Here is a 27944-nt window from a genome sequence, read left to right on the forward strand (position 1 = left end):
AAAAAATAGCTTTCTTCAATATCAGCTTTCTTAAATATTCACCTTTATTTGTATAGTGCTTTTACAATGTAGATTGTGTCAAAGCAGTTTCGCATAAAATATTAAAGTAAATGGAAATTGTGTTAGTTCAGTTTTCAAAGTTTAAGTTCTGTTCAGTTTAGCTCCGTTCAGTGTGGTTTAATATTCAATACTGAGAGTCTTAACAGTGAAGAGCAAATCCATTGATACGCAGCTCTACCCGTCCCGAACCAAGCAAGCCAGTGGCGACAGCGGCGAGGAAAAGACTTATCCAATTGGCGAAAGTGAAAAATAAAGAAAACCTCGAGAGACACCAGGCTCAGTACAGCATGACCATTTCTCCTATGGCCAAACGTCTTGTGCAGAGCTGCAGTCTAGGCGCTGAAGGCTGGAGAATGCTGGACGCCAGTGAATACTCGTCTGTCCCTGGAGCGTCACAGGAATCAATAATAGTAAATAATTGTACTTAAAAATGTTTAATATAAATATACATTTGACCCCCCCACCCCAATATTTTTAATAAATTATATGTAATTTAAATCCTGATCGTCAATGTATAATTCGCACACTGAAATGAGTGCAATCGTTGTTTGTTGTAATTTATTTAAAGCAGAAAAATGGGCTAGTTCTGTACAGTATGCACTTGACCAATATGGGAAGTTACTTTTCGTGCCTGCCTAATTTAACCAATTCATATCATGACTGCTTGATATCTGTTGTGTGAGCAGGGAATCTTCTGCGTGGCACAGAGTCTCATATGCCCCCAGAGGTGGCCCGTGGAGACCCTCGCTCCGCTAAAGCTGACGTGTGGAGCAGCTGCTGTATGTTACTTCACATGCTCAGTGGACACCAGCCCTGGACCCGCTACTATCCTCACCCGCTCTGTCTGAAGGTGAAGTGAGCATGCAGACGGTGGGTGTGCTGTCATCATGGCAAAGATAAAAGAAATCAGTTATCAGGAATGAGTTATATTGATTATAGGTGTAGTGTAATGTTTAAAAATAGGGCGACGCGATGGCGTAGTGGTTAGCACTGTCGCCTCACAGCAAAAAAGTCGCTGGTTCGAGCCTCGGCTGGGTCAGTTGGCATTTCTGTGTGGAGTTTGCATGCTCTCCCCGTGTTGGTGTGGGTTTCTTCAGGGTGCTCTCGGTTTCCCCCACAGTACAAACACATGCGCTATAGGGGAATTGGGTAAGCTAAAATTGTCTGTAGTGTATGAGTGTGATTGAGTTTGTATGGGTGTTTCCCAGTGATGGGTTGCAGCTGGAATGGCATCCGCTGTGTAAAACATTTGCTGGATAAATTGGCGGTTCATTCCGCTGTGGCAACCCCAGATTAATAAAAGGACTCAGCTGAAAAGAAAATAAATGAATCAATGAATGTTTAAAAATAAACCTTTATTTTACTTTTATTTTTTATTTTTATTTTAACACTTAAATATATAAAAAAGATTGTAAATTATTTCAGTGTTTTTAGTGTTTTTTTATTTTATTTTTTATAGTGTTGTGTTTTTTATAGTGTTGTTATTTTAGTGAAACTAAAATAAATTCCAGAAGAAAAAATATATAATATAGGAAATGCTGTGAAATATTTCCTTGCTCTGTTAAACAGCACATTTTAAATAATAATAAATAATAAATAATTTAGTCTTCAACTGTATAAATGTTTAAGATCATTGACATATTTTCAGAAACAAAAACTCTTGTAAGAGCTGAAATGTGTTGTGATTGTCAGATCGTGAGTGAACCTCCTCCTCTGTGGGAGATTCCGGCTGACTGTGACCCTTTGACCTGTGATGTCATCAAAGCAGGACTGGTGAAGGAGCCGACAGAGAGAGATTCAGCATCAGAGCTGCTGCAGAAGAGCATTACAGCACTCAGAGCAGGTCTGTGGAGGCTTACCAAATGTTTGTGCATGACTAAAATCTGTAGAAATTGTTTTCGCGGTCTATAATAGGGTTAATAATGTTTATGAAAGACTCAAAAAGGCTTTATTCATTAATTTTCTTTAGTCCCTTTATTAATCTGGGGTCGCCACAGCGGAATGAACCGCCAACTTATCCAGCATACGTTTTATGCAGCAGATGCTCTTCCAGCTGCAACCCATCACTGAAAACATTCATACACACTCATTAACACACACACAATTTAGCCTACCCAGTTACACCCAACTCTACCCGGCATGTCCAAACAAATGTTGCTGGGGCACTTCAGATCATTTTGGAAGGGCACTTTCAATCCAAGACTAAAAAGGGCATGTGCACTGCACAGGTTGAGCTCACTTGAACACTAAGAGAACATGCAAACTTCACACAGAAACGCCAACTGACCCCGTCGCGCCTCGAACCAGCGATCTTCTTGCTGTGAGGCGATCGAGCTACCAACTGCCCCAAAAAGTCTTTATTTACATTGGAAATCTGATTTTAATTTTAAACAAACTGTTTTTAGTGTTAATTTACAGTTGAAGACTAAATTATTAGCTGTTTAAATTCCTTTTTAGATATTTTCCAAGTGGTTTTCAGTGGAAATAAGATTTTTTTATGCATTTTTAAACACAATAGTTCATTCATTTTCCTTCTGCTTAGTCCCTTTATAAATCTGGGGTCACCACAGTGGAATGAACCGCCAACTTATCCAGCATACACAGCGGACGCCCTTTGTGCTGCAACCCAATACTGGGAAACACCCATACTCCCTCAATTTTAATAACTAATTTCTAATAGCTAATTTATTTAGTCTTTGCCATAAGGACAGTACATAATATTTTACTAGCTATTTTGGAAGATACTAGTATTCATATTAAAGTGCAATTTAAAAGCTTAACTACGCTAATTAGTTTATTTAGGCAAGTTACTATAATTAGTTAAGTCATTGGAAAACAGTGATTTATTCTGTACCCAGTCAAAAAAAATTATCATTTCTTAAGGGGGCTAATAATATTGACCTTAGCAGTTTTTACATTTTTTCATATTTTTATTCCACCAAAAAAAAAATTTAAAAATGAAATAATATTAATACTTTCTCCAGAAGAACTAAAACACTGGTCTTCCCTGGCCTTTTAAACAGCACTATTTTTCATCTGCAGATCCTTATCATGTTTACAAGCCTTTTTGCACTATATATTATTCTATATCTGCACAATTTGGTTTGCACTCATTGCCATATGCTCTTAATGTAATTGAATTGTTACATTTTTTATTACGTAAATTTTTTGACTACATTTTATGTATATTTCTACACTACATTTTACGTATAATTGTATTTATTGTAAATTCTTTCTTAAAACTCTACTTTTTGTATTAATATTATATGCACCTAGGGTCTGAGAGTAACGTAATTTCGATTCTCTATATGTCCTGTACATGTGGTTGAATTGACAATAAAGCTGACTTTGACAGAATGTTAAAAGTCACACCAAAAACAGAAACATAGCATAATAACACAAAATATAGTATCATATATATACAAATATACAAACACAAGTAAAAAAAAAAACAAGGAGATAAAGCAAAAAGCCAAGAACAAATTGTTAACCACTGACTTAACCACAGTAGGAAAACGAATACTATGGAAGTCAATGGTTACCGGTTTCCAACATACTTCAAAATACCTATTTATTTTTGTTTCATATTGTTATAAACCATGCTATACACATTGAACCAAGAAAATTTTAAGGAATTCTGCTGTTACCATTGTTGATAACCATGTTTAATAAAAACACAATAAAGGTTAAGTAAAAAAAACAAAAAAAACAAACAAAAAAAAAACAAATATATATGTTACGATAACCAGCGATCATTCACTGGAGATCGCTGGTTTCCTCTATCATCATTCACTTCACTTCCGTATTCCCCAGGACTACATTTTCATACATGCACTTCTCCCAATCACGCACGCCTGGTCACTCATCTTCCTGATTACATCACCAGCTGAAACCTGTTACAGAGACTGATTACACACAGTATTTAAGCAGCACACACACTCATTCTCATTGCCGAGTCTTGTTTACTGTTAGTGACATTACAACGCGTTATCCTGGTCTTGTTTCTCTGTGTTTTGAACCTAGTCTTGTTTATTTAGTTTTCCTTGTCTGCCGCCTGCCTTTCGACCTCTTGCTTGTTAAATTGACTATGATTCTGGATTGTCCTCACACACCTGTTTGCTCCTGTATTGACCACTGCTTGCCTGACTGTGAATAAACCTGCACATTGGATCCTACCATCTGTTGTGGTGTTACTCCCCGGCGTTACAGAAGACTCGGCCACACAATGGATTCAGCGGGTATCAAGATCATGTGTCTGCGTCAGGAAGCCCGGTCTATAGAGGAATACGTGGAGGACTTCATCCAGGTAGCCCATTTAACATCTTTGGATGACTTATGCCTAATGATTTTCTTTCGTGGAGGACTTTCTGAGCCCCTATATTCCACAATGCCTTTGCATGACCCCCACGGGACTCTAGAAGGTTATATTGATCTTGCACTTCAAATGAGTGGGTCCCCCTTCACTGTAGGAGAGGTGGAGGACACCCCTAAATATTTTTTGGGGGGGGGCAAAGGACAGCAAGACCCGCTGGCAACGGGGCTTGCTGCTCATTCCATCACCACACTCCCAGCTCACAAGATGGCCGACTCCAGTCCCCCAGCTCACAAGATGGCCGACTCCAGTCCTCCAGCTCACAAGATGGCCGACTCCAGTCCTCCAGCTCACAAGATGGCCGACTCCAGTCCTCCAGCTCACAAGATGGCCGACTCCAGTCCTCCAGCTCACAAGATGGCCGACTCCAGTCCTCCAGCTCACAAGATGGCCGACTCCAGTCCTCCAGCTCACAATGTGGTCACAACCAGCCCTCCAGCTCACAATGTGGTAAGCGCCAATCTGGCACCTGCTCACAAGATGGTTTCCTGTTCCTTGTCCGTTCCTGCCTTAGTTCCTGTTTCAGTTCCTGAAATACCATCACCTGAGCCACCAGAATGGCCACCACCACCTGAGTTACAAGAGCTGATGCCACCACCAGAACTGTTACTGCCAGAGCTGCCACCACCAGAGCTGTTACTGCCAGAGCTGCCACTGCCACCTCCAGAGCTGCCACTGCCACCTCCAGTGCTGCCAGACCCTCCAGTGCTGCCAGACCCTCCAGTGCTGCCAGACCCTCCAGTGCTGCCAGACCCTCCAGTGCTGCCAGACCCTCCAGTGCTGCCAGACCCTCCAGTGCTGCCAGACCCTCCAGTGCTGCCAGACCCTCCAGTGCTGCCAGACCCTCCAGTGCTGCCAGACCCTCCAGTGCTGCCAGACCCTCCAGTGCTGCCAGACCCTCCAGTGCTGCCAGACCCTCCAGAGCTGCCAGACCCTCCAGAGCTGCCAGACCCTCCAGAGCTGCCAGACCCTCCAGAGCTGCCAGACCCTCCAGAGCTGCCAGACCCTCCAGAGCTGCCAGACCCTCCAGAGCTGCCAGACCCTCCAGAGCTGCCAGACCCTCCAGAGCTGCCAGACCCTCCAGAGCTGCCAGACCCTCCAGAGCTGCCAGACCCTCCAGAGCTGCCAGACCCTCCAGAGCCGCTGCCACCTGAACCTCCTGAATGGCCGCCGCCTCCTGAGCCCCCTGAATGGCCGCCGCCTCCTGAGCTCCCTGAATGGCCGCCGCCTCCTGAGCTCCCTGAATGGCCGCCGCCTCCTGAGCTCCCTGAATGGCCGCCGCCTCCTGAGCTCCCTGAATGGCCGCCGCCTCCTGAGCTCCCTGAATGGCCGCCGCCTCCTGAGCTCCCTGAATGGCCGCCGCCTCCTGAGCTTCCTGAATGGCCACCTCCTGAGCTTCCTGAGCTTCCTGAATGGCCGCCGCCTGAGCTTCCTGAATGGCCACCTCCTGAGCTTCCTGAGCTTCCTGAATGGCCGCCGCCGCCTGAGCTTCCTGAATGGCCGCCGCCTGAACTTCCTGAATGGCCGCCGCCGCCTGCTGAACTTCCTGAATGGCCGCCGCCGCCTGAGCTTCCTGAATGGCCGCCGCCGCCTGAGCTTCCTGAATGGCCGCCGCCGCCGCCTGAGCTTCCTGAATGGCCGCCGCCGCCGCCTGAGCTTCCTGAATGGCCGCCGCCGCCGCCTGAGCTTCCTGAATGGCCGCCGCCGCCGCCTGAGCTTCCTGAATGGCCGCCGCCGCCTGAGCTTCCTGAATGGCCGCCGCCGCCTGAGCTTCCTGAATGGCCGCTTCCTGAATGGCCGCCTCCTGAGCTTACTGAATGGCCGCCTCCTGAGCTTACTGAATGGCCGCCTGAGCTTCCTGAATGGCCGCCGCCTGAGCTTCCTGAATGGCCGCCGCCGCCTGAGCTTCCTGAATGGCCGCCGCCGCCTGAGCTTCCTGAACGGCCGCCGCCGCCTGAGCTTCCTGAACGGCCGCCGCCGCCTGAGCTTCCTGAACGGCCGCCGCCTGAGCTTCCTGAACGGCCGCCGCCGCCTGAACTCCCTGAACGGCCGCCGCCGCCTGAACTCCCTGAACGGCCACCGCCTCCTAAGCTTCCTCAATGGTCGCAGCCTCATGATCCAGGGCCACTGCAGTTCCACGCTCCAGGCCCTCCGCAGTTCCACGCTCCAGGCCCTCCGCAGTTCCACGCTCCAGGCCCTCCGCAGTTCCACGCTCCGGGCCCTCCGCAGTTCCACGCTCCGGGCCCTCCGCAGTTCCACGCTCCGGGCCCTCCGCAGTTCCACGCTCCGGGCCCTCCGCAGCTCCACGCTCCGGGCCCTCCGCAGCTCCACGCTCCGGGCCCTCCGCAGCTCCACGCTCCGGGCCCTCCGCAGCTCCACGCTCCAGGCCCTCCGCAGCTCCACGCTTCAGGCCCTCCTCAGCTCCACGCTCCAGGTACGCCCCCGCTGCATGGTCCTGGCCCTCCATCCCTCCCCCTGTTCCGCCTCCGCTCCACCTCCCGCCTGAACTGTATTTGGAGCGTCTGGAAGCCGCTCTTTAGAGGGGGGGCTATGTTACGATAACCAGCGATCATTCACTGGAGATCGCTGGTTTCCTCTATCATCATTCACTTCACTTCCGTATTCCCCAGGACTACATTTTCATACATGCACTTCTCCCAATCACGCACGCCTGGTCACTCATCTTCCTGATTACATCACCAGCTGAAACCTGTTACAGAGACTGATTACACACAGTATTTAAGCAGCACACACACTCATTCACATTGCCGAGTCTTGTTTACTGTTAGTGACATTACAACGCGTTATCCTGGTCTTGTTTCTCTGTGTTTTGAACCTAGTCTTGTTTATTTAGTTTTCCTTGTCTGCCGCCTGCCTTTCGACCTCTTGCTTGTTAAATTGACTATGATTCTGGATTGTCCTCACACACCTGTTTGCTCCTGTATTGACCACTGCTTGCCTGACTGTGAATAAACCTGCACATTGGATCCTACCATCTGTTGTGGTGTTACTCCCCGGCGTTACAATATATATATATATATATATATTAAGGAATAGTTCACTCAAAAATGGAAATGAACTCCTTATTTATTCACCTCAAGTGATTCCAAACCTGTTTCTTTTTTCTGTTTAACACACAATTATAGTTTATATGTTTACAGGGGCAATGCACATTAATAAACATTGCTGTAAAATGTGCCAGAATTAGCCAAGAAATGCTATTTTTCATCTGTAGACCCTTGACAGAATGTTAAAAGCCACACCTAAAAACAGAAACATAGCATAATAACACAAAATATACTATCATATATATACAAACATACAAACACAAGTTAAAAAAAAACAAGGAGATAAAACAAAAAGCCAAGAACAAACCCTTAACCACGGACTTAACCACAATAGGAAAACAAAATACTATGGAAGTCAATGGTTACCGGTTTCCAACATACTTCAAAATACCTTCTTTTGTTTTTAACCGAAAAGAGAAACTCATTAAAGTTTAAAACAAGTGAGTAAATGTTGACAGAATGTTCATTATTGGGTGAACTGTCCCTTTAACAGGTCTGCACATTAAACTCTTTATTATACTCCATATTCAGTATGTGGACTCTCTGATCCTGAATCATCATCCAATCTACATTCAGCACCAGCAATCGAGGACTATCCAAATCCGACCACACAAAATCTAGAATCGAGCCCTCAAAGCATCCCAGAAGACCTTTCAGCTCCCACAATCCACTGGGTGAGCACTTGGAGACAGAACGCAGCCAATGAGGATGATTCAGAGTCCGAGGAAACCGATTGGGACGAGGATCCAGACATGAACAATCCCGAAAAAGACCAGATGAGCTGCTGGATGGAGAGATTCTGGGGCGAGGAGGAAAACAACGAACGGCAGAATGATTTATTAGCTGTTAAATCTGCCGAAGAAACACCTAAAGATGAAAACATCAACGTGGCAGAGTGTTTGACGGAGAAGAGAGTTGTGTTTGGAGGATGCGACAGGAGTCTTTTGGAGGAATCAGAGAGCTGGGATGGAGACGTGCGAAGCTTTGCGGATGATGAAGAGGTGCAGAGTGATCTGGAGAGTCTTCGAGAGCTGGGAAGTGATCGGGCGCAGGAATGGGAGCCGTTTTTACAGCTCCAAACACTTTATCGGCCCAAAGATGCTCAGCTGCAGAGCGAAGACAGCTATTCTGAGTCTGAAGAGGAGTCGCTCATGCTGAGGAGGAGTGGTGAGTCTATGTGCTACAGTGTTTAAAGTACTTTACATTTACATTTACATTTAGTCATTTAGCAGACGCTTTTATCCAAAGCGACTTACAAATGAGGACAAGGAAGCAATTTACACAACTAAGAGCAACAATGAATAAGTACTAAAGGCAAGTTTCAGGTCTGTAAAGTCTAAGAAGGGAAGTATTAGTAGTATTAGTATTTTTTTATTTTTTATTTTTTTTATTTATTTTTTTTGTACAGTTAGTGTGATATTCAAAGAGGCAATTGCAGATTAGGAAGTGAAGTGGAGACTAAATAGTTGAGTTTTTAGTCGTTTCTTGAAAATAGCGAGTGACTCTGCTGTTCTGATGCAGTTAGGGAGTTCATTCCACCAACTGGGCAGATTGAGTGTGAGCGTTCGCGAAAGTGATTTTTTCCCTCTTTGGGATGGAACCACGAGGCGACGTTCATTCACAGAATGAGTTTCTGGAGGGCACATAGATCTGCAGAAGTGAGTGCAGATAAGAAGGTGCTAGGCCAGAAGTCACTTTGTAGGCAAACATCAGAGTTTTGAATTTGATGCGAGCAGCAACTGGCAGCCAGTGCAAACGGACTAGCAGCGGAGTGACATGTGCTCGTTTAGGTTCATTGAAGACAACTCGTGCTGCTGCATTCTGGAGCAGTTGAAGAGGCTTGATAGAGTTAGCTGGAAGCCCAGCTAGTAGAGAGTTGCAGTAATCCAGTTTAGAGAGAACAAGAGCTTGAACAAGGAGTTGAGCTGCATGTTCAGATAAGAAGGGTCGGATCTTTCTGATGTTATAGAGTGCAAATCTGCACGATCGAGCAGTTCTAGAAATGTGGTCAGAGAAGTTTAGTTGGTCATCAATCGTTACTCCAAGGCTTTTCACCATTTTGAATGCAGTAATGGTTGCCCCATCCATCTGGATTGAAAAGTTATGGTGTAGAGTCGGGTTGGCAGAAACTACAAGCATTTCCGTTTTTGCGAGGTTCAGCTGAAGATGATGATCTTTCATCCAGTGTGAAATATCCAACAGGCAGGCTGAGATACGAGCTGGAACCGAGGGATCATCAGGATGAAAAGAGAGGTATAGCTGGGTATCATCAGCATAGCAGTGGTAGGAGAATCCATGTCTCTGGATGACTGGTACTTAATTAAAATGAGCTGAAACCACACAATTCTTGAGTTTTTTTGGCGACAGCTTAATTGTTTTTGGTTCAATCCACTTAAACTTGTAAAAACTATTCAGCTTAATTCCTTCATGTTGTCCCAACACCAATCGATTGTGTGGAACCCAGCATTTTTTACAGTCAAGAGAGTAATGAATTATAAATACTAGTAATGTCAATCGATTGATTGCATCCAAAATTAAAGATGCTGTATGTCAGTTTTTGACTCTTCTAAAGCAAAAAAAATACCATAATATATTTGCAGATATTTAAGAAACATGCTCAGTGAACATTCTTGTTTATCTGGAAAACAATGCTAAAGTCAGATATTCTGCTTTGAAAACGTGAGTTACGTATTGGAACGTCTGTCTCTGTTTTGGTTCTTTTCATTCATTCATTCATTTTCTTGTCGGCTTAGTCCCTTTATTAATCCAGGGTTGCCACAGCGGAATGAACCGCCAACTTATCCAGCAAGTTTTTATGCAGAGGATGCCCTTCCAGCTGCAACCCATCTCTGGGAAACATCCACACACACATTCACACACACACTCATACACTACAGACAATTTAGCCTACCCAAATGACCTGTACCACATGTCTTTGGTCTGTGGGGAAAACTGGAGCACCCGGAGGAAACCCACGCGAACGCAGGGAGAACATGCAAACTCCACACAGAAATGCCAACTGAGCCAAGGCTCAAACCAGCGACCTTCTTTCTGTGAGGCGACAGCACTACCTACTGCGCCACTGCTTCGCCCCCTCGCCCAATTTCACTTTAGCCAAATATATTTCAGCAGCCTCGGTTGCCTTGATGGAAAACAGCATATTTTATTAATTCATTCAGAAAGGCTCTCAAATCATGCGTCCGTGATCGTAGCAGACTCCGAAATGAGACACAGATTCAGAGTTCCACATGAGGTTTTTATTTAGCAAATAATATAAATAATACAAATGTAAATATTAAATGAGCAGGTTACATTGTACAGCGGGTCCTAACAAAATGCTACGTGATGAGAGTTATAGTGATAATTTGACTGTTTGCACCAGACGAAACGCAACAGAAATGTAAACACAGCCATTCAGAAGCACAAAATAGTGCACTCACTGCACTCCAACAAAATGGTAACGTTTATAATCTCAATAATACCACTTTAAAACTTTTTTAACATTATTAAATGTAGATTTTGATTCACTGACATGTGTTGGTTTGCACTGAGTCACAGTTTTAAAGTTCAATTTCAAACGGTTTATTTTATTTTCAAGGTCGTCAAGATAGTCATGCTCGCTCCTGTTGGTCCTCAATCTGGCAACCTGCGCTTGCGTTTGTTTTGATCCAGGAATGCAATACCTAGTTCTACCACTGGGTGTCAAACTTCCATACTGCACATTTAAAGTTTTTTTTACATGATGTGTGTGTACTCTGCCAGCCTGATTTCTCCAAGTAGGTCATGGAAGGCGACAGTGCTAACCACTGAGCTACCGTGTCACCCTTATAGTAGTAATTTATTTTCTTTTTATTTGTTTCTCATTGTGTTTCTGTGTGGAGTTTGACATGTTCTCACAGTGTTTACGTGGGTTTCCTCCGGGTGCTCCCCCCCCCCCCCCCACCCACCCCAAGTCCAAAAAACATGTGGTATATGTGCATTGGGTAGGCTAAATTGTCCGTAGTGTATGCGTGTGAATGAGTGTATGGGATTTTCCCAGTACTGGGTTGCAGCTGGAAGGGCATCCGCTACGTAAAACGTGCTGGATAAGTTGGTGGTTCATTCCACTGTGGCGACCCCAGATTAATAAAGGGACTAAAGAAAATTAATTAATGAGTATTTCTCATTGTCTTCCTGTTATAGCTTTGTGCCATCCAATCTAATGTTAAATTGTTAAATAGACTTCTCATTCAAACTCATAGACTACGGACAATTTAGCCTACTCAGTTCACCTATAGCGCATGTGTTTGGACTGTGGGGGAAACCGGAGCACCTGGAGGAAACCCATGCCAACACGGGGAGAACATGCAAACTTCAAACAAAAACTGACCCAGACAAGGTTCAAACCAGCGACCTTCTTGCTGTGAGGCGAAAGCGCTACCCACTGTGCCACCGCACCACCCCCTCAATAGTTTCATTTCGCTCACAAATATTTTGCTTGTGATTTAAATAAACGCCTAAAGCATGTCTGTGTCTCAAACACAATACAGAGTAGATCAGATATGCCGATACTGACGAGCATTTTGCATTATTGATGAGTTTTCTTTTGTTCTCCACAGAACAAAAAGACACAAGTTTACTCGAGTCTCCTGAACCACGACCTCTGACCCAGACCAGCTGCTGTGACTCTGAGCAAGATCTCTCAGAGGAGGTAAACATGCGGACATAACACTGCTTTATGAAGGGTAATGTGCCAGAGTTTTTATGCATTAAAGGGTGACCTCTTATGCCCCTTTTTACAAGAGAGAATCAAGTCTCTGAATGAGTGTGTATGTGACGTTTAAGCTCAAAATACCACAAAAAAAAAAAAAGTTTTATAACTATTTGAAACTGACTTTTTTAGGGTTTGATCCGAAATTGTCGCTTTAAATTCAAATGAGACTGTGCTCTTTTTCAAAAGAGGGTGGAGCTACAAATGCCTCTGTGTCAGCATAGTGGCAGATTCAAAACAGGACTAATGTTATCTTTGTTAAAGACTGAAAGGGTCTCAGAATGTGTCAGTCTATGGAGACTCCAGTGTTCATTTGTGCATCCAAAACTCCACATTTCTAATCCTCTTAGTCGCTGGCATGATCTTCAGCAGGTCAAAACTCTAATGGCAGAGAGCTGCTTCTCACTCAGGGCTGTTTATGCTAATGAGGGAGAGATTGTCACTAATGGGCGGGGCTTTCCCCTTCTAATGACACGTTTAAAGGGAGAATGTTGATCAAAGTGTTTCTGCAGACTGTTTTTATTAAGTGTGATTATAAAAATAGAATTAATTGTTACTATTAGAGGCTGTTAGACTGTGTTTAAATCCCCTTTTAAAAGTGATTTTTGCATGGTAGATCCACTTTAAAGCTGTTTACAAACAAATAACTAGACATTTCATAAAATAGGCAGCAGTTTAAAGGGTTATGAAACCCATCTCTTTTGGTTTAAGTCTACCCCAGAATTTTTTCAAAAAATTGCTTCATGATCGGCATGAAGCGCTGCAACCAGAAAGAGGAGTAGGCATGGCCTGCAGAGGGGAGCGAACAACTGTCGTCAGTTGGCTCACAAAATGAGACACAAACCGTGACGCATGATTTCATAGTTTACAAAGTTAAAATGCAAAGAAATAAACAGTAATTTAATGCCCTGCGACGTTTGTTATTTCTAGTTTCATATACACATAACCACAGTTTGTTACATCATCTTAAAGATAATCATGTAAACCCTATAAATGAGGAGGACTTCTCTCCTCCTGAATCCCCGGGTCTGAGTGCAGACACAGTGGATAGGATTACAGCAGGTCTTTTCCATATCTCTTCCAACCATTAGCCCTGCTGGAAATCTGGAGGATTTTAAGAATAGGCGAACACTGCAGCATGGATATAGGCCATGAGTCTGAATGGTAACAAACTCAACTGATAAAAGACAAGGTCCGCCATCCTCCAATTCTCGTACAGCTCTACCGACAAAAATGCTTGCTGCAAAACAACAGCTTTGCTGTATTGCTGTATTTGATCTGACAGCATCACAGGGAAAAACATAAGAACAACAACCCCTGTGAATCATGGGAACAAACACATAACTTAACGACCCTTCATGAGAGGCTAAATACTGCTAGCCATGCGTGGACGCATCTCACCCAGTCTTTGGCCCCATCCCAATTCTACCTCTTAGCCCTTCCCCTTCCACCTACCCCTCGTTTTGCGCGTGCGCGTGAAGGGGTAGTGGTGTCCCAATTCTCTTTAGCTTGAAGGCGTAGGGCTGCAAGAGGTATACACCCCTTCAAATTAAGAATTTTAAGGACCACGCTTGAAACCTAGGGGTAAGAAAAAATTCCCAGAATACCCCAGCAACAGCTGCACCCGGAAGTAAGGAGATCCACAAATTTGTATTTTCTGTCATTATTACGAATTTTAACAACAAACAAACACGTGTTTTAAAATATTCATAACCGCGTTCATGTTTTACCGTCATGCTAAAAAAACCCCGCTTAAAAAAAACCCCCGCTAAATTTCGCAATCTTTTCGCGATCTATAATCCCTAATCATAACTCCTGTACAGCAGTCCCACAACTTTCTGACACTCGATGACACTGGAATACCCTGTCAGAAAAGTCTCTAGTGGCTGGGAATGAGCTTTTTACAGTGTCTGCTATAATGTTAATGCTGTTGTTGTGTGTTTACATTGATGAGTATGGCCACTGTGTTAAATGCACAATATTACGACCTTATTGCCACATTAGATCATTATGATAACATAATATATGCCTTCAGTGATTTACTGAAGATAAATACCAAAAATATCACAACTGGAATCACTACAGCAGTCGCCATCGTCTGATCTCATTTGAAGCAAGAAATCGTGAAGACATATGATGACATGTGCAGGTGCTATAGTGCTGTCCCAATTCTTAAGGGTAAATTTTGAAGCTCTTCCCCTTAACTCTTGGTTGTAAGCGCCTAGGGAAAGGGGTACAAAAATAGAATTGGTATTAGGCCTTTGGGTCTCACAGCTTGGCAGGTCTGCCTTGCCTTCGGAAAGCACATGCACTCATGAATAATTAAGAAGCAGGGTCTTCTCATAGGATAAGAAAACTCCGCTATGAATAATAATGAAAACCAACGCATCATCACTTCAACTGTAGTTTTGCACTATGTCAATGATTTTGATCCCTCCCCAAAATTTATTTTAAACCCGGAGGTTAGAATTAGCTTACAAAAGTTAAACATTATTTAGTTTTTCCTACAATTAAAGCTGACAGGTGACTGAACTGATGCTCAACACACACAAATCTTAAAATCTAAAAAAAAAGTACTCGAGGGCTGTCTTGAGCCTTTAAATGATAAAAGAAATAGGTGAAAAAAGACACACACATTTACAAAGAATACAGCTGGGAATAAGTGAAGGTTTCCTTACTGCTCAGTTCATTTTCAATGTGTCCTAATGCATAACACATATTCACCTTTTTAAAAATAGAATGTCCAGTTTCTATTGAATCAGGTCTAATCTCATTTTCTCTCTTTAAAGGACTCTGATGATTTAAGCTCAGGGGTTTTCTCCTCCTGCAGCACCACAGATGGTCAAAGCTTCAATGTGGATTGGTCAGTATCAACCAATCAGACGCCTTCTTGCTACTTTGAAGGTAAAGATTCATTAGTGCAGTTTTACACAGCTATTGTGGCTGTTAAGTTAAGTTTGTATGTTGCTTTGTGCGTATGCAGGTCTTGGTGTGGATATATGGGTGGAAGATGTAAGCGGAGAGAGTTTAAAGATCAGAGAGAGGCCACAGGTCAAAATTGGACACATCGCTGTGGGAATCAGTGAGCAGGTAAGATTTTTTTCTTTAAAGCATAGTACTGTATTCAAAGTTAAAAGTCTTAGGCCACCACCAGCTTTGACAGGCTAAGACTTTTGCACAAATCATGCAGTCATTCATTTTATTTTTGGCTTATCCCCTTTTTTAATCAGGGGTCGCCACAGCGGAATGAACCGCCAACTTTTGCATAAATCTGTTTATCTAAAAGGTATGGAGCAAATGTGGGGTCACTACTTTTGGGTGAACTATACCTTTAAAGGGTTGGTCCACTACAATATCATATTTTACACTTTAGTTGATGTGTAATGTAGCTGTGTGAACATAAACAACATCTCTGAATGTAATGCACTCAAAGTTCAATGCAAAGGGAGACGTTGGCTTTTACAGAGTTAGCTTAGCAAAGCCTACAGCGAGCGAATTTGCACTACGAAAAAACACATCCGGGTTAATGAGATCATAAACGCTTCAGGTTACGCTCATTCTCCACATGCATACACCCTGCGCAGCAACAGGACATGGCCAGATGCGCTATAATGTTATAGCAGAGAAAGGTAAAATGGAGTCCAAACACTGCTATTTCCACAGAGCTTCCTCTGTTTTTGTATTTGGTCTTCCAAAGAACACGACACAAATAGAGAAGTGCTTACAGTTTAATTTTAATTACGTTCCAGAGAATTATAATAAATATACAGCTAGCCTTTGACAAAGGAGAACTTCCAGAATCTTTCCCAGTTCAGTGCTGGATTTAGCTAAAACTTCTCCAACCGATGAAGCTGTGAATTGTGAGGCACAACCTGTAAGTATTTTTACTTGTTAAAATTTATCAACTAAATGTACAGGTTCTAGCGTTAACAGTGTGTTGTAACAAGGACGTAAACAAGGATGCAAACAACCGGAAATGCTGTTTAGCACCGCTAAGAATTTAGCTACAAATTCATATTTATCAGTCAAACCACTGTAAACACCCACAATCTTCAGCAGGGCTGCAGTGTCTCTCTATGCGTCTCTCCATGCAGATGTTTTCCATGCGTTAATCATCTCAAATAACAAACTCACAAAAGATATGTGAACGTTTTATATTACGTACACATGCTTATTCTGAATATATTTGAAAGACAATTGTCAGATTTTATTTTAGAGAGCATGAGGTGTGAGCGTAAGGTGTGCTCTTCATTTTTTGTCTGATTCGGGCACCTAATGCTGCAAACAGCTGCTCTGACTGACTGTTAACTCAGCGCTAACGCGCATTGTTGTTAGGGCGTGACGTGGAGCCAATCTGCGAATGACAGCACATTATGTTAGCTGACCAATCAGAGCCTCTTGAGGACGGTCCTTTCGGAGGAACTATGAAATATGACGGTCGTTTTCATGTTAGCTGAGTAGCAGTATATAATCAAAGTATGATACGTATATGAAAATAAATATGTTTTTCTACAAGTAAAGCATGAGCACAACCAAACCTTAAAAATACACTGTGGACCACCCCTTTAATATACATGGGAACATGGGAAAACATGGGAAATATGTACGCAATATTCAGATCGACATTGGAATCAAAGAGTAGCATCTAAATTGTGTTTAACGTGACCTCTTTAGCACCAAAATTCTGAAATTATACTCTATTTAATATCAAGCATTTTACAGAGTTTCTTAAAATTCTTTCTTTGATTCAACATGTTCTATCTTTTCCTCTTAAGGTGAATCTCATACTCTATAATGTTGCCTGTACATACTGTATATAATGTTCAGGTCTGGACTCTGTGGAGGCCATTTCATGACTGTCTTTGTTTCATCAGCTGTTTTTCTCTTTAAATATGATTACATTGGCAGTGTGTTTCGGATCTTTTTTTCGTATTGTGACGTAGTTCCTAAAGAATCTTAAGAAAACTGTGGGCGTGGCTTGTTTTTTTTTTATACTGCAAGCTGATTGGATGAAGTAAATTAGGCCTTTCATTCAGAAAGATTAGGAAAAAGGTTTGGGGAGAGTTATTAAACCCTAGCAGATGCCTTCTCCACACCATTTCTGTTTGTTGTCAAAACGGACAGTTGGAGGGGCTTGGTTAAGTTTGTCCCTATACCTCAGACAGACCTAATCTGTGGATTTAACTGAAAACAAAGAGGAAGAGCATTTTCTGATTTTAATTTAAGATTAGAAGACCAATCAATATAGTTTTTTTCCTAATGACATGCACAGATGATTTGTTCAACACAAAACTAGCAATGTGAGCTAACAAAATCAGTATGTTTAGTTTTGATTTCATGTGCACTTCAATATGGTTGTATTACTGTGTCACAGATCTCCTTAAGGACCTTTAGTTTGGCCACCCTGGATGGTCGTCTGGTGTCTCCAGACACAGAAGTGCACGAGTCGGGCATGTGGTTGCAATGCGTCCCTGCTCCAGACGGCAGTCCCAGCTGGGATTGGAGGATCAGAGATGGAAAACTAGAGCTGCAGGAATATGACGATCTTTCAGATACCTGCTCAACAGTGGCACTCTAGCAAACATAGATCCATTTTTATACATCTCATTCCATTCATTTTGATGCTCATACATGTATTTGATTGAACTGCAGTATTTTTGGTTGACTAAGGAATCCTAAAGTGTCATATTGTAATGCAAATGTACAGGTATGTTGTAAATTTGTTGTACTGATAGCTTTGTTATGCAGCTTTAAACAATACTTATGTATACATGTGTATAAACATTAATGATTTTATATAAAAATATAAATACATTTTATGCATGAAGAAAAGCGCTCTTGGAGTGCTGTGTAGTGTAAACTAAGGCGTGTACAGTCACTACAATAAATCGGAAGTCCTTACTTCCTCATTTCCCAAATCCAACCGGATCTGTCGCTCATTTTGATTCGATCTCACATGTTTAAGGCGGGATTAAGGATTGTTCCGCTTTCCTCATTGGGCAGATTTATGTAGTAGGCGGGGAGTTTCAAGCCGGTGTGTTGAGTTGCGACTTACGCCATTTTGCAGTGACAGCGGTGCGCTAAAGCGGTGGAGACAGAAAACCCAAGAAGTTCCCGTTTAGAGGTGATATTTATAAAGTAACCTTCATGATAAACATTCTCACTTACTAAGGTTTATTTTTGACCTTTCAGTCGTTTTGTAACCCGTGTAGAAATAGTAAAATACGTCATCCGAAGGTCCAGCTGGCTGCTCTTATCTTGTATGTAGCTAGTCGGCTAATCTGCTAAAGATGATTTTTCTGTAAAATCAGTTTTGTTTAAAACAACAGTTGGTAAAGCATCTTAAATTGTTCGTGTTCAGAATCCTAGATAAAGCTTATTAGCTGTTCACTCTGTCCATGGATTTATGGCAAGTTTATGTAAAAAAACAAATAACGCTACTCTCTTTTCTGTTCTTAAATCATATAATAGTTTAATTAAACTTTAGATGAAATATTGACGGCCTGTTAGTTAATTCCAGGCGCTGTTTCAAACACATTTGATGATTCTTGCCATTTTTTAAAGATTTATTAACTTAAATTTTGAGCATCTTTAAAATTTTATCCGTTTTTAGTCATTTGAGTGACTCTCTATCTATCTATCTATCTATCTATCTATCTATCTATCTATCTATCTATCTATCTATCTATCTATCTATGTGTGTCTTTATTTATTTATTTTTAAGTGTCATTTAAAATTAATCTGCATTGGTTTGAAGCCTAGATACTCCAGTATTTATTCAGGTTTACCAGACAGAGATCGGTGTTTCCTTTATATACTTTGATTCATTCAAACACACAAAAAACTATATCTGATTTCATATGACATCAGACCATTTTTCAGTCCTCTACATGTTTATGAACATTTATGATGGTTAGTATGTTGCGTGGGCATGGGACAATAGTTGTTTTCAAGGTTTACAGCGATTTGGCAAGTCAAGGTTTTAAAACAACCAAAATGTTCTGCCATATTATTCCTACGCTATATATGTAAGTTTGGTTTACATTTTGTTTCAAGTTTTTAGGACAACAGTGTCTTCAGCTGTAAAGATCTCCAAACACGCCTTTTCAAGTTAAAAGAAATCCGTTTTGTTTAAAACAATGTCTAATATGCCTCATAAAATACTTTATTAGTATTTTAAATGCTGTCTGTAAAGCATCTTAAATTGTTCATGTTTAGATTCCTATATAAAGTTCATTAGCTCTTCACTCTGTCCATGGTTTTATGGTAAGTTTATGTAAAAAAAAAAAAAATTGTGATTTTTGTTCTTAATCGTGTACTAGTTTAATTAAACTTTAGATGAAATATTGACGGCCTGACAGTTAATTCCAGGCGCTGTTTCAAAAACATTTTTATGATTTTTTGTCATATTTTAAAAATGTATTAACACTAAATGTGAGCAACGTTAAAATATTAGCAGTTTTTAGTCACACAAGTGACATTATATATATATATATATATATATATATATATATATATATATATATATATATATATATATATATATATATATATATATATATATATATATATTTTATATATATATATATATATATATATATATATTTTATATATATATATATTTTTTTTTTATATATATATATTTTTTTTATATATATATATATTTTTTAATATATATTTTTATATATATATATATATATATATATATATATATATATATATTTTATATATATATATATATATATATATATATATATATATTTTTTTTTATATATATTTTTTATATATATATATATATATATATATATATATATATATATTTTTTTTTTATATATATATTTATTTATATATATATATTTATATTTATATATATATATATATATATATATATATATATATATATATATATATATTTATATATATATATTTATATATTTATATATACATGTATATATATTTATATATATATATATTTATATATATATATATATATATATATATATATATATATATATATATATATATATATATATAAATAAAAATTTCAAGTGTTATTGAAAACAATTTGGATTGGTTTGAAGCCTAGATACTCCAGTAGTTATCCAAAAAAAGTCAAGGTTTTAATACCATCAAAATGTTCTGCTATACCATTCCTACGGCGCATGCGTTTTGTTTAAAGTTTTTTTAGGACAACAGCATCTGCAGCAGAGAAGATCTCCAAACATGCCTTTTTAAGCTGAGAGAAATCTGTGTTTTTGAAACTACTGAAGTCAGTGATTCATTTGAATTATTTAGCCTGACATGTTATTGCTCCAAAATATTTTCAAAGATTCTTAAAATAAAATTTCTTTTGTTCACAGAGGATAAACGTTTTAGATTTAACCCTTACGTTTAAAAATAATATATTTTAGAAGAGTACTCGCAATACTGTGAAACCGCAACATTTTTATCCAAGGTTATCATACCGTCAGAATCTTAAACCAGGCCATGCCTAATATTGTGTAAAATCATTAAATGCAAATTACATCTTGTTTTGTAACACATAATAAAATACTCATTAATTACCATAAAACATGAGAAATGTCTGTAGTTTATGATCTGTTTAATCTACTTTTAATCATTGAAATGTTTTTTTTTCAGTGTGAAGCATGGGGAATGTCTTTGCGAACCTATTTAAGGGTTTATTCGGGAAGAAGGAGATGAGAATTCTCATGGTTGGTCTCGACGCCGCCGGTAAAACCACCATCCTGTATAAACTCAAGCTGGGAGAAATAGTTACCACCATTCCCACTATCGGTACGACTGAAGACGGCATCTGTTATCACGTCTGTTATTTGATTCTCGCAGCGTTTGTTATCCTAAAACGCACTCTGTCAGGCTGGTTATCTCACCGTTGACCTTGATTCGCACACAACTCTTTTGTCCACATTGCTAAGTGTGCATTTTTGTGTGTGTTTTTAATGTGCTTAAACAGTTTATATTTTAAAAGCGCTATGGAAATAAAGATGAACTGAGTGTTTGTTTGCTTTTTTTCTCCTGCAGGTTTTAATGTAGAGACGGTAGAGTATAAGAATATCAGTTTCACGGTTTGGGATGTTGGTGGCCAAGACAAAATCAGACCACTTTGGAGGCACTATTTCCAGAACACTCAAGGTATGAGAGCCAAGAATCTCTTAATGAATGTATTTTTTGCCTGAGATTTAACATGGGAAGCATTAAACAATCATATTTAGGGTTTATTTACTTAATGATTTTCGTTTTTTTCTGGTGGCAGGTTTGATCTTTGTAGTGGACAGTAATGACAGAGAACGAGTAAACGAAGCCAGGGAGGAGTTAACGAGAATGTTGGCAGAAGACGAGTTGCGGGATGCTGTACTTCTCGTTTTTGCAAACAAACAGGTGGGCATCAATTATTTGAGTTCTTGGAGATTTTTTCAAGGTTTTGTGAAGCAATACAATATGCTAATAATAAAAGCAGCTAGTCAGTGTTTCATGCGTAGACATGAATTTTGAGATTGTTATCAACATTCAAAGAGAGAAGTAATTTCTACCCTTACTCTTGTGTCATTGACATTAAAGGTCAACAGGTCATGCAGTTTAATTTTTTGCTTTTCATTCTTTAACTAAGACTTTTTTTCATCTATTACACTAATTTTACAGCGTTATTTTTTAAAATCTATTTTACAAACTATTATAAAATATGTTTGCTGTTCAAACTACTTTAAAATGAGCTGAAGCAACGCAGTTCTCGGGTTTTTTGGGACAACTTAATAGTTTTATGTTCAATCCACTTAAATTTGTAAAGTAATAAGCTTCATTTTTTCATATTTTCCAACTCAAATTGATTGTGATTTTGTGTCTCCATCTTTGTTTTTCTATACGTCTTTCCATTTTTCTCTCCGTCTTTCCATCTTTATCTCTGTATTTCCATCTTTCTCTCCCTCTTTCCATCTTTCTCTCTTTCCAGCTTCCCCTCCGTCTTTCTCTTTCCATCTTTCTCTTTCCATCTTTCTCTCTTTCATCTTTCTCTGTCTTTCCATCTTTCTCTCCGTCTTTCCATCTTTCTCTCTTTCCAGCTTCCTCTCTGTCTTTCTCTTTCCATCTTTCTCTCTTTCATCTTTCTCTGTCTTTCCATCTTTCTCTCCGTCTTTCCATCTTTCTCTTTTTCCATCTTCCTCTCCGTCTTTCCTTCTTTTTCTCTTTCCATCTTGCTCTCCATCTTTCTAACCATCTTTCTTTCCGTCTTTACTTCTTTCTCTGTTTATCCATCTTTCTCTCCGTCTTTCCATCTTTCTATCCATCTTTCCCTTTTTCTATTAATCTTTCCTTCTTTCTCTGTCTTTCCATCTTTCTTTCCGTCTTTTCATCTTTCCTTCTTTCTCTCTCTTTCCATCTTTGTCTCCGTTTTTCCTTTTTCTCCATCTTTCCATCTTTCTCTTCGTCTTTTTCTCCCTCTTTCCTTTTTCTCCTTCTTCCTCTCCGTCTTTCCATCTTTCTATCTGTCTTTCCTTTCTCTCTCTTTCCATCTTTCCGTTTTTCTCCGTCTTTCCATCTTTTTCTCCATCTTTCCATCTTTCTCTTCGTCTTTTTTCTTTTTCTCCGTCTTTCCTTCTTTTTCTCTTTCCTTCTTCCTCTTCGTCTTTCCATCTTTCTATCCGTCTTTCCATCTTTCTATCCGTCTTTCCTTCCTCCGTCTTTCCATCTTTCTCTCCGTTTTTCCATCTTTTTCCGTCTATCTGTCTTTCCATCTATTTTATCAGTCCTTCCATTTTTTTTTTCCATCTATCTTATCTGTCTTTCCGTCTGTCTCTCCATCTTTCTATCTGTCTTTCCATCTTTCTATGTCTATTAATTTTTAAAACTCATACACTATTCAGATTTTTCTTTATTTCAACTTTACTTTGTTTTACTAAAATGCTTTTTTTGTATCAGAAAACAAATGTCATATCACATACTAATGTTAAAGGAATTGAAGAGCTTGTGTATAGAAATTAAATAACAAGAAGTAAAGAAGTATTTAAAGACAAATAAAAAATAACAAGCGCATTGTTTTAAAGCAGTTTTCCAATAAGAATTGAGGACAGAGAGGAAATCACAAGCAGTCCTATATACGCTCAAGAGCTTTTTTTCTATGTATTACCAAATGGGACTAAAATGCTTTTAATAGCTCATAATAATAATAGTTTACAACGATGTGGAGTGATTGTAAGAGTGTCTGATGCAAAAACCAGTTCAAGCATTGGTTAAAGTGTCAGAGAGATGAAAGAGTGTGTTTTCTACAGCTGTGGTTCTCAAACTTTTTTCATCAAGTACCACCTTAGAAAAAAATTGTCTCTCTAACTACCACCAAAATGCGCAGTATTGAAATACAGTAGCGTAGTAGGCCCAGTAAAGCAGCTACAACTCTGCACAGTTAAATAACCTGGCAGATTACCTCAGAATTATAGCCGATATATAATATATGGCATATTATATACATCATTTGTAATAAATTTTGAATTATATGTAGCATGTACATGACATATTTCATTCCTCCGTGTACCACTAGAAGGAAGCCCGCGTACCACTAGTGGTACACCTACCACAGTTTGAGAACCACTGTTCTACAGGTGGTTTGTCAAGTCCACACACCTGTGTGAGGCACACTCATCAAATTGTAAATGGAGGTTGAATCGGTGGCTCAGTGGTTAGCACTGTCGCCTCACAGCAAGAAGGTAGCTAGTTCGAGCCCCGGCTGTGCCAGTTGGTGTTTCTGTGTGGAGTTTGCTTGTTCTCCCCATGTTCGTGTGGGTTTCCTTCGGGTGCTCCGGTTTTCCCCACAGTCTAAACATGCGGTATAGGTGAATTTGATCAACTAAATTGTCCGTAGTGTATGGGTCTTTCCCAGTACTGGGTTGCAGCTGGAAGGGCATCCGCTGTGTAAAACATAGTAGTTAGTCCACTGTGGTGACCCCAAATGAATAAAGGCACTAAGCTAAAGGAAAATGAATGAAATTCTTACTGAAATTTTACTTGATGCACACATCACGTGCTTGTCTCTGAATCTCTGATTTTTACGTTTTGTCTCCTGTCCATCCCAGGACCTTCCCAACGCCATGAACGCAGCTGAGATTACAGATAAACTGGGTCTCCATGCACTCCGTCACCGTAACTGGTACATCCAGGCCACCTGCGCCACCAGTGGAGACGGGCTCTACGAAGGCCTGGACTGGCTCTCCAATCAGCTGAAGAACCAGAAATGAGCTCATCTGCAGCCTCCAAATCTGTGTGTGTGTTTGTTGTTGCGCGTTTGGGTAGGTGTGCGTGTTTTGTGCGCATGTTTGAGAGAGAGCGAGACCCACACACATGCAGCTCCAGTACTGACCCAAACTACATCCCTCATCCCCCTCCGTCATTGGTTAAGGTTTGGGCATTGCTGATTCGGACTGTGTTTGTGTGCGTCGTGTGCATAGTGAAGCGGTTTCTCTTCGGTATGCATGCTGGAATGTAACGTTTCTGCGTGTTCGTGTGTGTATGAAGGCTTCTCTGTCTGTTTGCTTGGTTTGGGATTGACCCTGGCGTGCCTTTTATACACATACTTCTTTTTTCGTTCCCCCCCCCCCCTCCTCACAAACTTTAGTTTTTGCTCCACGCGTGGTTTCCACATGCTGAAGAACGAAGCAAGGGTGTCTAATAAACCCCTCACTGCAATAAAATAAAAAAACAGCTCGTATTAAAGGCCTGCTGAATATCCGACCCGTGCACTTAATTGAGATTTAAAAACCTGCCCTGCATCTTTAAGTAAAAATACAAATAATAATAAAGCATTGTTTGTAACCTGTATCAGGTCAGGATGGATTCGCTCAGATTTGTGCATCCTTGATCGTTCGTTCTTCATCATCTGGAAATCGGGCTGTTTTATTTTTTGGGCTCCTCGTTTTATTTAGTGAATGTTTCCGAATGTGGTAGTGGAGCTGTGGGGGTTTCCTGCTGTACACTACCGGTTTCCAGCCGCCACACAAACCCCAAGCACAATCACAGACTGCTGAACATTCCCCTCCGCCACCAAACTGTTGGATTTGATTTCAATTAAAAACATCATATATGACGTATATACACACGCTGCTTTATTGTCATTCTGTGTGTCCTGGAGAGTCAGTGGGTTGTAAAGGTGTTTCGTACTAGGGTTAAGAATGATTGATGATTATTGGATGGCTAGTCAGGATCTTTTCAATAATGAGCAAAAAATTAAGTCTTAAAGGGATAGTTAATCCAAAAAAATTTTATTTACTCATCTCGGGTGCTGGCAAACCTTTCAGAGTTTCTTCTGTTGAACTCTTAAGGAGGTGTTTTGAAAAAAGCTGAAACCTGTAACCACTGACTTGCATGTAGGAAAATGCTGAGGAAGATACGTTTTCAGCTTTCTTCAAAATATCTTTTGTGTTCAACAGGAGAAAGAAAGTATTTTGATGAAAGCTGAAACCTGTAACCATTGACTTCCATAGTAGGAAAACAGATACTATGGAGGTCAATAGTTAAAGGCTTTCAGCTTCCTTCAGAATGTCGTCTTTTGTGTTCAACAGGAGAAAGAAAGGGTGAGTAAACAATGTCAGCATTTTCAGCTTTGGGTTATCTATCCCTTTAAATGTGACTGTTTTATTTAATTTTATTATTAGTAATTTTTCAAAACAAGTTTATGGAGTATTTTTAACAAAATGAAACAAGAAATTACTTTAATATATTTTCAGATAAACAAAGGTCATACATTTATAATTTTTATTGGTTCATCGTTAGACATACATAGTCATGTTTTATTAGTACAATTAATTACCAAATGTGTGTTTAGATATGGAGAATTTTATGTTTTACAGATGTTTTTGACACTGACATAATCTTATAAATTAATAAATAAATAAAAGTACTCTCCAAAATAACAAAAACAAATGCCAAAACTAACTTTGTTTTATTTTATTACCAAAAATAAATAAATAAAATAATAAAAAAAAAATATATATATATATATAAATATATATATAAATAATATATTTATATATATATATATATATATATATATATATATATATAAATAAATTATTATTTATATTATTATATTATTATTAAATATATTATTATATTATATTTATATATATATATATATATATATATATATATATATATATATATATATATATATATATATATATATATATATATATATATATATATATATATTAGGGATGTAACGGTATTGTAAATACCGTCATACCGCAATATTAAATTTTTTCGATATTACCGAAGTCGCATGACTCGGTAAAACTATAGGTCTTCTGAGAAAATTTGCTCAGGCGAATGAAGCGAACGGGAGGTAGCTGGAACTTCATTTCCCATCAGCCCCGGCGTGGCCATAATCCTTTGCGGTCTGTTGTCGCTACAGATCCAGTAATGCGGAAATGGAGTGTGCTGCTAGTAGCGGAGATGAAAAAAAGATGGAAATGATCGAACCTAAAGCGGGTGTTGTCGCCGCGCGCTTGCTGAATAGCGGTGCTGTCGCGCGCGTTCTGATCAGCTGTGTTGTGGCGCGCGTATTGTAAAGCGCCGAGGGGGGGTTGAGCGCGCATACTCAAGAGAGGTGTTATCGCGCGCCTACTGAAGGGCTGGACTGGACGGAGGTTGTGTCGCGTCGCGGGGGCACTTTTGATCGTTTTGGAAGGGCATTTTCTATCCAAGACTAAAAAGGGCATGTGCACTGCACAGGTTGAGCCCTATGGGTGCACGTGCCTGCAAGTTGGGGAATACGACTAATAACAGTCATGGGGACTGCAGAAACACAGCACACTGTTCAGACTGATGCAGACATTGACTTGTACCGCAAAGAGATCTCTATCTCACTCATGGTTTGTCTTCTCAAGTGGGGGAAAGACAATGCACAACGTTACCCCACTGCTGTCAACATGGGCCAAGTCATATCTCTCTTGTCCCAGAATCCTCAGTCCCAAATGAGAGGGTTTTTTTCTGTTGCAGGGGACATTGTAAATACCCAGAGATCCCAGCTTTTACCAGATTATAGTTATATGATAATTTTCCTTTAAACCCATCTCTATCTAAGTGAGTGATTAAATGTTAAATGTGATGAGTTTTTAACGATACTAAATTGAAACTTTATTTTTTTACATGGTTTAATAATTTTTTGTTATTAAAATTGAAGTTCCTGTTTCAAAGCTAACAGATAGATGGCTAATTTGTATGTCATTGACACTTTTGGCACTTTTTTGGGAGTATTTTCAAAAGTTTTTTTTTTCCTGTAAATGATTCAATAAATACCGTACCGTGACATTCATACCGAGGTATTACCGTACCGTGAAATTCTGATACCGTTACATCCCTAATATATATATATATATATATATATATTACCTCAGTCTTCAGTGTCGCATGATCAGTTGTGATTATTACCACTGTAAAAAATATAGCATGGTTTCCAACAAAATAATTACATGTATTACTGCAATTAAAACTGTTTATTTGATATTAGCCACGCATTTTAAGAGCATTTGCTTCTTAAAAAATGTATATAAAAGGTAATTTATTCAGATTTAAATACACACTTCACTGCTGATTATACATGATAATCTATAATGTATATATAGTAGCTGTGTGGTAAAGTCTGCCAGATGCTTCAGGTGAGGCTAAAATAAAAAAAAGAAGGTAATTGCTA

General features: G+C 39.8%; 3 protein-coding genes across 17 annotated transcripts in view; 2 read left to right on the forward strand and 1 right to left on the reverse strand.

Annotated features, from left to right (window-relative positions):
- Positions 1–27944, reverse strand: part of pak1ip1 (PAK1 interacting protein 1) — a 379523-nt gene that overhangs the window by 223586 nt on the left and 127993 nt on the right. The window lies entirely within an intron of this gene.
- Positions 1–27944, forward strand: part of map3k14b (mitogen-activated protein kinase kinase kinase 14b) — a 471535-nt gene that overhangs the window by 11077 nt on the left and 432514 nt on the right. For 9 of the 15 annotated variants that reach the window (XM_087310057.1, XM_087310062.1, XM_087310059.1 and 6 more), the window contains exons 9-15: positions 747–910; positions 1753–1903; positions 8032–8667; positions 12099–12190; positions 15040–15154; positions 15234–15340; positions 17625–18168. In XM_087310057.1, coding sequence (XP_087166183.1) covers positions 747–910; positions 1753–1903; positions 8032–8667; positions 12099–12190; positions 15040–15154; positions 15234–15340; positions 17625–17828 — 1469 coding nt within the window. In that variant the 3' untranslated portion in view covers positions 17829–18168. Of the gene's footprint in view, positions 1–746; positions 1328–1752; positions 1904–8031; positions 8668–12098; positions 12191–15039; positions 15155–15233; positions 15341–17624; positions 18169–27944 lie in introns of those variants that run through there. The other 6 variants (XR_015525285.1, XR_015525288.1, XR_015525287.1 and 3 more) reach the window with 2 other exon arrangements.
- Positions 18292–25347, forward strand: arf2b (ARF GTPase 2b). Its single transcript, NM_201480.1, is given in 5 exon segments — positions 18292–18374; positions 20891–21046; positions 21293–21403; positions 21525–21649; positions 24331–25347. Coding segments are annotated over 4 exon segments (546 nt in total). The 5' UTR covers positions 18292–18374; positions 20891–20898; the 3' UTR covers positions 24493–25347.

Source organism: Danio rerio, chromosome 24 (assembly GCF_052040795.2).
Source record: "Danio rerio strain M-AB ecotype USA chromosome 24, GRCz13ab, whole genome shotgun sequence".
Taxonomy (NCBI): Eukaryota; Metazoa; Chordata; class Actinopteri; order Cypriniformes; family Danionidae; genus Danio; species Danio rerio.